The sequence below is a fragment of the Hypomesus nipponensis genome, chromosome 1 (assembly GCF_054491055.1).
Source record: "Hypomesus nipponensis isolate SF chromosome 1, ASM5449105v1, whole genome shotgun sequence".
In the NCBI taxonomy this organism is placed as follows: Eukaryota; Metazoa; Chordata; class Actinopteri; order Osmeriformes; family Osmeridae; genus Hypomesus; species Hypomesus nipponensis.
The window spans coordinates 17,052,094-17,064,124 of record NC_140361.1 but is presented as its reverse complement, the minus strand read 5'-3'; the positions used below and the strand labels follow the sequence as shown (position 1 = coordinate 17,064,124).

The 12,031-nt window shown below is 38.3% G+C and overlaps 1 protein-coding gene across 1 annotated transcript; it reads right to left on the bottom strand.

The window, feature by feature from the left end:
* Positions 1-7,809: 7,809 nt before the first annotated feature.
* Positions 7,810-11,372, bottom strand: LOC146302853 (uncharacterized). The gene has a single exon (XM_084699192.1). The coding sequence runs from the start codon at positions 10,582-10,584 to the stop codon at positions 9,934-9,936; it is 651 nt and encodes a 216-aa protein (XP_084555318.1). The 5' UTR covers positions 10,585-11,372; the 3' UTR covers positions 7,810-9,933.
* Between the last annotated feature and the right edge of the window lie 659 nt (positions 11,373-12,031).

Below are 12,031 nucleotides of genomic sequence, written 5' to 3'. Positions count from 1 at the left end.
TTCAATGCATTTACAATGTTTGGCATGTAACTTCTGTCTGAATGGTTCTCTTGATGTTTAAAGTGTTATAACATGCTTCTGTGGCTGTATATACATGGGAAAGGTATTTTCTGAAGATGTTTAGCCCTTAGATTCACTTTTTGAGACTTTCATTTATAGTTTGCTGTAAAGTGCTTTTCAGCTCCTGAATAGTGTTTTCAATGCATTTACAATGTTTGGCATGTAACTTCTGTCTGAATGGTTTTCTTGATGTTTGAAGTGTTGTTACTTGCTTCTTTGGCTGAATATACATGGGAAAGGTGTTTTCTGAAGATGTTTAGCCCTTAGATTCACTTTCTGAGACTTTCATTTTTTCTTTGCTCTAAAGTGCTTTTCAGCTCCTGAATAGCGTTTTCAATGCATTTACAATGTTTGGCATGTAACTTCTGTCTGAATGGTTCTCTTGATGTTTGAAGTGTTATAACATGGTTCTGTGGCTGTATATACATGGGAAAGGTGTTTTGTGAAGATGTTTAGCCCTTAGATTCACTTGTTGAGAATTTCATTTTTTCTTTGCTCTAAGTGCTTTTCAGCTCCTGAATAGCGTTTTCAATGCATTTACAAAGTTTGGCATGTAACTTCTGTCTGAATGGTTTTCCTGATGTTTGAAGTGTTATAACATGCTTCTGTGGCTATACATGGGAAAGGTGTTTAGTGAAGATGTTTAGCCCTTAGATTCACTTTTTGAGACTTTCATTTTTAGTTTGCTGTACAGTGCTTTTCAGCTCCTGAATAGCGTTTTCAATGCATTTACAATGTTTGGCATGTAACTTCTGTCTGAATGGTTCTCTTGATGTTTAAAGTGTTATAACATGCTTCTGTGGCTGTATATACATGGGAAAGGTATTTTCTGAAGATGTTTAGCCCTTAGATTCACTTTTTGAGACTTTCATTTATAGTTTGCTGTAAAGTGCTTTTCAGCTCCTGAATAGTGTTTTCAATGCATTTACAATGTTTGGCATGTAACTTCTGTCTGAATGGTTTTCTTGATGTTTGAAGTGTTGTAACTTGCTTCTTTGGCTGTATATACATGGGAAAGGTGTTTTGTGAAGATGTTTAGCCCTTAGATTCACTTTTTGAGACTTTCATTTTTACTCTGCTGTAAAGTGCTTTTCAGCTCCTGAATAGCGTTTTCAATGCATTACAATGTTTGGCATGTAACTTCTGTCTGAATGGTTCTCTTGATGTTTGAAGTGTTATAACATGGTTCTGTGGCTGTATATACATGGGAAAGGTGTTTTGTGAAGATGTTTAGCCCTTAGATTCACTTGTTGAGAATTTCATTTTTTCTTTGCTCTAAGTGCTTTTCAGCTCCTGAATAGCGTTTTCAATGCATTTACAAAGTTTGGCATGTAACTTCTGTCTGAATGGTTTTCCTGATGTTTGAAGTGTTATAACATGCTTCTGTGGCTATACATGGGAAAGGTGTTTAGTGAAGATGTTTAGCCCTTAGATTCACTTTTTGAGACTTTCATTTTTAGTTTGCTGTACAGTGCTTTTCAGCTCCTGAATAGCGTTTTCAATGCATTTACAATGTTTGGCATGTAACTTCTGTCTGAATGGTTCTCTTGATGTTTAAAGTGTTATAACATGCTTCTGTGGCTGTATATACATGGGAAAGGTATTTTCTGAAGATGTTTAGCCCTTAGATTCACTTTTTGAGACTTTCATTTATAGTTTGCTGTAAAGTGCTTTTCAGCTCCTGAATAGTGTTTTCAATGCATTTACAATGTTTGGCATGTAACTTCTGTCTGAATGGTTTTCTTGATGTTTGAAGTGTTGTAACTTGCTTCTTTGGCTGTATATACATGGGAAAGGTGTTTTGTGAAGATGTTTAGCCCTTAGATTCACTTTTTGAGACTTTCATTTATAGTTTGCTGTAAAGTGCTTTTCAGCTCCTGAATAGCGTTTTCAATGCATTTACAATGTTTGGCATGTAACTTCTGTCTGAATGGTTCTCTTGATGTTTGAAGTGTTATAACATGCTTCTGTGGCTGTATATACATGGGAAAGGTGTTTAGTGAAGATGTTTAGCCCTTAGATTCACTTTTTGAGACTTTCATTTTTAGTTTGCTGTAAAGTGCTTTTCAGCTCCTGAATAGCGTTTTCAATGCATTTACAATGTTTGGCATGTAACTTCTGTCTGAATGGTTCTCTTTGGCATGTAACTTCTGTCTGAATGGTTCTCTTGATGTTTGAAGTGTTATAACTTGCTTCTTTGGCTGTATATACATGGGAAAGGTGTTTTCTGAAGATGTTTAGCCCTTGGATTCACTTTTTGAGACTTTCATTTTTAGTTTGCTCTAAAGTGCTTTTCAGCTCCTGAATAGCGTTTTCAATGCATTTACAAAGTTTGGCATGTAACTTCTGTCTGAATGGTTTTCTTGATGTTTAAAGTGTTATAACATGCTTCTGTGGCTGTATATACATGGGAAAGGTGTTTTGTGAAGATGTTTAGCCTTTAGAATCCGTTTTCATTTTTGTATTGCTCTAAAGTGCTTTTCAGCTCCTGAATAGCGTTTTCAATTTATTTACAATGTTTGGCATGTAACTTCTGTCTGAATGGTTTTCTTGATGTTTGAAGTGTTGTTACTTGCTTCCTTGGCTGTATATACATGGGAAAGGTGTTTTGTGAAGATGTTTAGCCCTTAGATTCACTTTTTGAGACTTTCATTTTTAGTTTGCTCTAAAGTGCTTTTCAGCTCCTGAATAGCGTTTTCAATGCATTTACAAAGTTTGGCATGTAACTTCTGTCTGAATGGTTTTCTTGATGTTTAAAGTGTTATAACATGCTTCTGTGGCTGTATATACATGGGAAAGGTGTTTTGTGAGGATGTTTAGCCCTTAGATTCACTTTTTGAGACTTTCATTTATAGTTTGCTGTAAAGTGCTTTTCAGCTCCTGAATAGCGTTTTCAATGCATTTACAATGTTTGGCATGTAACTTCTGTCTGAATGGTTTTCTTGATGTTTGAAGTGTTGTAACTTGCTTCTTTGGCTGTATATACATGGGAAAGGTGTTTTCTGAAGATGTTTAGCCCTTAGATTCACTTTTTGAGACTTTCATTTTTAGTTTGCTCTAAAGTGCTTTTCAGCTCCTGAATAGCGTTTTCAATGCATTTACAAAGTTTGGCATGTAACTTCTGTCTGAATGGTTTTCTTGATGTTTGAAGTGTTATAACATGCTTCTGTGGCTGTATATACATGGGAAAGGTGTTTTGTGAAGATGTTTAGCCCTTAGATTCACTTGTTGAGAATTTCATTTTTTCTTTGCTCTAAGTGCTTTTCAGCTCCTGAATAGCGTTTTCAATGCATTTACAAAGTTTGGCATGTAACTTCTGTCTGAATGGTTTTCTTGATGTTTGAAGTGTTGTAACATGCTTCTGTGGCTGTATAAACATGGGAAAGGTGTTTTGTGAAGATGTTTAGCCCTTAGATTCACTTTTTGAGACTTTCATTTTTAGTTTGCTCTAAAGTGCTTTTCAGCTCCTGAATAGCGTTTTCAATGCATTTACAAGGTTTGGCATTTAACTTCTGGCTGAAAGGTTTTCTTGATGTTTTAAGTGTCAAAGCATGTTTCTGTGGGTGTTTAAACACGGTAAACATGTTTTGTGAAGATGTTTAGCCATTGATTCAGTTTTTGGGACTTTCTTTTTTGTATTGATTGAAAGTGCTTTTCAGCTCCTGAATAGGCGTTTTCAATGCATTTACAGTGTTTGGAATGTAACTTCTGGCTGAATGGTATTCTTGATGTTTTAACTGTCATAACATGTTTCTGTGGGTGTTTATACACGGTAAACATGTTTTGTGAAGATGTTTAGCCATTAGATTCAGATTTGGGGACTTTCATTTTTTTATTTTTTTTAAGTGCTTTTCAGCTCCTGAATAGACATTTTCAATGCATGTACAGTGTTTAGCATGTAACTTCTGGCTGAATGGTTTTGTATATGTTTTAAGTGTTATAACATGTTTCTTCGGCTGTTACATATACATGGACTAGCTGTTTTGTGAAGATGTTTAGCCATTAGATTCAGTTTTTGGGACTTTCATTTTTGTATTGCTTTAAAGTGCTTTTTAGCTCCTGAAAAGAGGTTTTCAAGTTAGTTACAGTGTTTGGCATTTAACTTCTGGATGATTGGGTTTCTTGATGTTTTAACTATCATAGCATGTTTCTGTGGATGTTTATACACGGTAAATATGTTTTGTGAGGATGTTTAGCCATTGATTCAGTTTTTGGGACTTTCATTTCTGTATTGCTTTAAAGTGCTTTTTAGTTCCTGATTAGGGGTTTTCAAGGTAGTGTGGAAGAAATTTAGATTTCCTGTGTGCTTACATTATTCACTAATCATGAGAACTAGTCATTGGATACTAGTTAGTATGTTCTCATGTAAGCTTGCTATTAATAAGAGTAATTTGTGTCTATGTGTCAGGGTTAATAGATGTTTGAGATCAGGAGAAAGTACTGGCTAAATGGTCCTTGTCATGACTACAAGGAGAGCTCCAACTATGAACTCTGTAGTTTGAGTGGTCATGTGTTGGGAGCTGTTAATCTCTTTCTCTGAGACTGTTGTACCGTCATTACTGCCTGACTGTCACTATCTATGTTTACATTCTTGTGCCCTATAAAAGATGGTCCTCCGGCCTTCAGAGCGGGGAGAGACTTGATTGAGACCTAAGCCTGGTGTTGTGTTGTCATTTATTGTCAGAGGTCTGGTTTTCTCCCCAAATCTGCAGATTGATAAATACTTATTAAAATCCAGAACTCAACTGAACTTAGTCACTCCGTTTATGAAGAGACAGACAAAACACTTTCTTCATCAGTAGTTACAGTGTTTGGCATTTAACTTCTGGATGAATGGTTTTCTTGATGTTTTAACTATCATAGCATGTTTCTGTGGGTGTTTACACACGGTAAAGGTGTTTTGTGAAGATGTTTAGCCATTAGATTCAGATTTGGGGACTTTCATTTTAGTATTGATTGAAAGTGCTTTTCAGCTCCTGAATAGCCTTTTCAATGCATTTACAGTGTTTGGAATGTAACTTCTGGCTGAATGGTATTCTTGATGTTCATAACATGTTTCTGTGGGTGTTTACACACGGTAAAGGTGTTTTGTGAAGATGTTTAGCCATTAGATTCAGATTTGGGGACTTTCATTTTTGTATTGCTTTAAAGTGCTTTTTTAGCTCCTGAATAGGGGTTTTCAAGGAAGTTACAGTGTTTGGCATTTAACTTCTGGATGAATGGTTTTCTTGATGCTTTAACTATCATAGCATGTTTCTGTGGCTGTTTATACACGGTAAAGGGGTTTTGTGAAGATGTTTAGCCATTGATTCAGTTTTTGGGACTTTCAATTTTGTATTGCTTTAAAGTGGAACTGAACTGATTTATGAAGTACGGCTCATATAATTATTAAAATAAAATCACAAAACTTTCTGACAACTAAAAGAGCAAAATGTTCCATTTGTTAATAAAAACGTTTTAAACTTTACTATTTAACTAAGGGGCGCAGCAATCTTTGAATTGTCATGTCTGTGACTTCACGAGAATGGTTAGGTACTGTGACTGCCGTCTGCTAGCAGTCATCAAGATAGACATTGATAGATTTTCAGGGAGAACAGAGGTATAAATTGCTTTAAACGAACCAGCTAAAACAAGGTGTTAAGTAGGATCTTACTGGTTGGTTGTACAAACACATTTTACAAGACAAAAGGCATTCACTATCATGTCCTACCCAGGCGGTTTTATGAAAATGGCTTATATCTATAACGCGCCAAAGCCCGCCAGCTGCCCCTGGATTCAGAGTTTGCAGGGATCACTTTACACAAGTGGTTTATATTTATAAACCTGTTAAATACGCTAACGTTAATACACACACCAGCGTTTTTGACATAGCTACGCTATCTAGCTCTAGCTCCTAAATATACATCTGATTGTACAGTAGCCAAAGCTAGCTCCGTTACGTAACGTTTCCTACACTGTAGTTTGTTTAACCTAGCAGCGAACAAGTTATCATCTCAACCAGTGAGCATGTGGGGCTACTAGTAACTGAAACTTAGGCTACCAGCTATGTGTAGGGCGCTCAAAACTTATGTCAGATGCACAGAACAACACAGGGTCAGAGTCAGACTGAGCATAGGTTACACATATGATAAGCTAACATAAAAGGTCTTTCTCCTCACACAGCATGGGAAAGAGCCTGTGCTCAATGATGAACGATCATTTTGGTGGACCACCAAACACCCAGGTTATGCAGGTATTTGATCAGATCAATTCTGTCGGTTGGCATTGTCTGCAGTTAAGACCAGTAGCTAGCTACGAGTACACTCGGTGTTGTTCAACTTGTGAGTGTTAACTATATTTACATCTTTACATCGGACAAAAATACTTCTGCATCATATGGGACAACTGCGGTCCTGCGGGAACATAATAACGTATTGGTTCGAAAGCATACGCCATAGGATGAATAGGGATGGGTATGATGGGTCAACTTTCTTCAATATTTAATGCAGTTTGACCGGTTGAAATTGAGAGCAACCATTCTCGTGACGTCAGATGTGTACGTCATTTAAACATGGCGGCGTCCAGTTCTTTTTGAGTACATAATTTACACACAAGAAATGTCAATTATTTATAGAATATGGCATAGAGTTGTATGTTATATATTTTTTTCATTCATTAAATCTATATACTATTATGATATCACTGTGTCTAATCGCTGTTCAGTTCCACTTTAAAGTGCTTTTCAGCTCCTGAAAAGGCGTTTTCAATGCATTTACAATGTTTAGCACGTCGCTTCTGGCTGAAAGGAAAAAATGGAAGAAACCTTGGAAGGAGCAATTCAGAGAGGGATCCCCTCCTCCAGAGACGGTTGGTAAGAGAGAGGAGCAGAACACAAGCTAAACATAGTCATACAATGTCAATGGGTTTTGAAACACAAAATCCATTGTTCGGCTTTATAGACGTTGGATGGGACCTGGAACCTCGCTGTTGGCCGTCATGGAGACTGGTTTCCGGTTGACGACCTGGTCCAGCGTTGGTAGACCGACACCCAGGCAGGTCCTGACAGCTCAGACCCCCCACACAACAAGGGATGTGTGGGGGGGACAGAGAGAAGAACAGGGATTAGAGAATGCCAGGAGCAGCTAACAGTTACAGTCATAATAGAATGAGATCCCCACCGGTCAAGTGTGGACCAGTGCAGCAATTTAACAAAGCTAAAAGGGTATTTGATGCAGCCCCACACACCAACACAGCGACAGCCCCCCTTGGTTGGAACATGAAATCTATTCCGGGGGAAACAACTCTCAAGGTTATATTTATACGAATAAGGGTGAAAACAACCAGTCCCCCATTGTCTCCGACTAGTAAACTATAACAATAACAATATACAGCAACGGAACTTTTACAGTAACAATATACAGTAACAGGTTTACTTTATTTGTAACATCTAAATGGGCAGTGTGAACATAAGCTAAAATTACAATTTAAAAGTTACATGTGAACACACATAGGCAAACGCACACCCCAGGTTTACATAGAAAGTACACACATACTTACCTTTAACAATCATAGAATTGACTAAACAAGAACGTTTTTAATCTAGTTTTAAATGTCGAAACAGTATCAGCCTACTTAATTGAGACAGGTAATTTGTTCCAGAGAAGAGGTGCTCTATATAAGAACGCCCTACCTCCAGCAGTTTTTTCCTTAATTTTGGGTATTACCAGATAGCCGGCATCTTAAGATCTTAGAGTCCTTGCGGGGCAATAGGGTGCAAGGAGACCGGAGAGGTACAGTGGTGCCAATCCATGTAGAGATTTGTAAATTAGTAGTAAAACTTTAAAATCAGCTCTGGCTTAGATAGGGAGCCAGTGTAAAGAGATAAGAGTAGAGGTTATATGATCAAACTTTCTTGTTTTTGTCAATATCTAGCAGCAGCATTTTGTACCGCTGTAAATTTTTCAAGTAGGTAATTGGGAGACCAGAGAACAACACATTGCAATAGTCCAATCGGAACGTAACAAAAGCATGTATTAGTTTTTCAGCATCATCCTTTGAGAGGAATTTTCGTATTTTGGCAATATTACGTAGATGGAAAAATGCAGTTCTGGTGATTTGTTTAATATGGTACTCAAACGAAAGGTCTGGGTCCAATGTGACTCCTAAATTTTTTACCAGCTGGCTTTGAGATACTTTGACGCCATCTAAGATTAAGGTCAGATTGGATAAATTATTTCTGTATTTTTTAGGGCCGAAAATTTGAACCTCGGTTTTATCCGAATTAAGAAGAAGGAAATTTGCTGTCTTCAAAGTTCTCAACCCGGATTTTTTGGTCGAAGAAATCTAAGAAATCATTGGGAGAGAGATCTGAACTAACACAGAGTCTACTTTTCTTCGTGAGTTTTGCAACAGTATCAAATAGGAACTTTGTGTTGTGTTTGTTCTTACTAATCAATTTAAAGAAATATTCTGATCTGGACCTGATGAGGACTTGCTTGTACTCCATTTGGCTGTCCTTCCAGGCCAGGCGGAAAACCTCCAATTTAGTGGTACGCCACTTATGCTCTAATTTTCTAGTGGACCTCTTGAGAGTGCGGCTTTCCTCTGAATACCATGGAGCCATTTTCTTGTCTTTTCTTTTCCTTGGTTTGAGTGGGGCAACAGAATCTAGGGATAACTGAAGAACCAAATTCAGATCCCTTTTTTTAGCAATTAATGATTTATTTGGGACGTCCAGTGCTTCTAGTGCAGCAGGTAGAATACTGGCCAGTTCCATAGCTGTGTTTGGGGTTATGCAGCCGCTAGTAGAGATATTCTGGGTGCCTCCAGGGATCTGGCAGAGATCCATTTTAAAGGTAACCAGGCAGTGGTCTGATAATATAGGATTGTGGGGGTGGACAATGATGTCACTAATCTTGATTCCCCGTGTGAGAACTAAATCCAATGTATGCGAGTGAAGATGGGTAGGTTTAGAAACCACCTGAGTGAGACCTGTGGAATCCATTAGAGCAGTAAAGGCCTTACTTACAGGATCTTTTGGGTCATCCATATGGATGTTAAAATCGCCCATAATTAATAATAATATAATAATAATATTATAAATAATATAATAAAATATAATAATCATAATCACCCATAGATATTATCAGTATATGTCACAAGATCAGCACTAAAATCTGCTAATTCCTTTAGGAAGAGGGAATACGGGCCGGGGGGCCGGTATAGAGTAACTAAACAAAATGAGGGAGGGGGGGCAATAGTAGAAGAATTAGTCCTTTTTAAAGTAGTTGGTGGTTTCATGCAAATTATCTCAAATGATTTAAAGGTATTTCCAGATTTTAGGCTAAGGTTGAAGCTAGCTTTATATATCATAGCAACACCGCCACCTTTCTTTGAGGCACGAGGGATGTGTGAGTACGCAAAATCCGGAGGTGATGCTTCATTCAGGGAGAAATATTCTTCAGGTTTTAACCAGGTTTCGGTGAGTCCAATCAGGTCCAGGCTGCATTCAGACATCAGATCATTAATCAAAACGGCCTTTGGGGATAGAGATCTGATGTTTAGGAGCCCAACATTCCAGTATGGGTTTTTGGCAGCTTTAGATGTAGGTAATCCTTCTGAAAAGGTGGCACTGCTATCAGAAAACTTAGTAGGAAGAGCAACGGGGGAGCAAGGCTGAATACATATTAAATTGGTAAAATTCCTAATAATTGAGGGCCGGAATTTGGAAAAATGGCAGGGGACAGACACCGTCTCAATGGGAGAAACAACATCAGCATCCACACTGGCTACACTAGAAGCTGAGCTATCGGGCCCCCAACAGCTCACAACATGCCTATCAACATACCTATCAGACTCTCTAAGAGACTGTGGCCCGGCTTGTTCTAGTGAGTGTCAGGCCTGCTCTAAAATAGCTTCAATATTCCTAGACAAAAGAAAAGCACCTCTCCAGCTAGGATGGAGCCCGTCACTTTTCAACAAGCCAGGTTTGGCCCAGAGACTAGACCAGTTATCTACAAATCTTAAACCCTGTTCTGAGCAAAAGCGAGCCAACCAGCGGTTGAGAGAGACAAGCCTGCTGTAGATCTCGTCAGTCCCCCTAACAGGTAGTGGGCCAGAGACTGTTACTCGATGCCAACTCACCTTTTGAGCAAGGTCACATGCCCGAGCTATATTAACCTTCGTGACCTCTGACTGCCTCAGCCTTACATCATTGGTGCCGACATGAATGACAATATTCTCATACCTATCATCAGTGCGTGCGCCATGTGCCTTAGCTTGGGCATTTGCCTTAGGCCTAGTGCTAGCCAGCACCCTAAGATTAGCTTCTATGTCGGTAGCTCTGTCCCCTGGTACACAGTAAACTGTCGCTGGTTGCTCTAATCTAATGTTACGAGTGATGGAGTCACCGATCACTAACGTCTCAGGAGTCCCACTCCCACCATGCTGCAAAGGTGAAACCGGTGGGGCTAAACTTGAGTTCTCCCTCACGCTAGGACTCCCTGTCTGTGATGTTGCGCCAGTCGCATCTAAAGTTACTAGCATTGTTCTTCCTGAAGCGACTGAACGCGACTCTCTAACAGAGTCAATTTATCGAACAAAATGGCACATGTAGGACAAAGTGAGTGGTCGTGAGACATTATAGTTAACTTACGTGAATAGTTTATGCCAACCAGGATAATCCGTCAAAAGCGTTGAGTTGGCTAGTTCAACAGGAACAGTAGCGTCGAGCTCCAAGGAAGAAAGCGCGCCGAGTAAACATATAACTAGACAGTAGATGCATGGATTAAATCGGTATAGACAAAATAAATAAATAAATAAAGTAAAATATAATATATAGCGGTTAACAAGAAACAGTTTGGGAAATTTTATTCAGATTCAGATTTGGGGACTTTCATTTTTGTATTGCTTTAAAGTGCTTTTCAGCTCCTAAATAGGCATTTTCAATGCATGTACAGTGTTTAGCATGTAACTTCTGGCTGAATGGTTTTCTTGATGTTTTAAGTGTTATAACATGTTTCTGTGGCTGTTCATACATGGACTAGCTGTTTTGTGAAGATGTTTAGCAATTAGATTAAGTCTTTGGGACTTTCATTTTTGTATTGCTTTAAAGTGCTTTTCAGCTCCTGAATAGGTGTTTTCAAAGCATTTACAGTTTTTGACAAGTAACTTCTGGCTGAAAGGTTTTCTTGATGTTTTAAGTGTTATAACATGTTTCTGTGGCTGTTTATACATGGACTAGCTGTTTTGTGAAGATGTTTAGCCATTTGATTCAGTTTTTGGGACTTTCATTTTTGTATTGCTTTAAAGTGCTTTTCAGCTCCTAAATAGCGTTTTCAATGCATTTACAATGTTTGGCATGTAACTTTTGGCTGAATGTTTTTCTTGATGTTTTAACTGTCATAACATGTTTCTGTGGGTGTTCATACACAGTAAAGGTGTTTTGTGAAGACGTTTAGCCATTAGATTCAGTTTTTGGGACTTTCATTTTTGTATTGCTTTATAATAACAGAAAACATTAATATATTGACGTTGAAACATTTAGATGCTTTATGAATCAATATGTCCTACCACTGGAGAAACATAACTAGACAAATGCAATATTAGACGTCCCATAGCCTTCAACCTCATAACCAGGTGCAACAGGTGCCTCGAGAGGATTAAGGACTTGAAGAAGCAGATGCTGTGTCTTCCTCTTTTTGAGCAACCAACAAGTTGTTTAAACCTGATTACCATTTACTTTCTAAGTTTCATATGGCGCTGCATCTTCATGAGCTACATTTGGCCTCCTTCTCTTCCAACCAACTATCAACACCACTCCTTCATCTGAGTGATACATGTAATTTTTACAAAATTATGAACATAATGGTCTGAACTGCAGTCATACACTTAAATGCTTTTTGAAATATGTAAACACCAGGAGACTATGGGCAGCTGGGGCAGCCAAAAGCACACCCTCACAATTTCCCCAGAAATTGTATGCTCTCTAGTT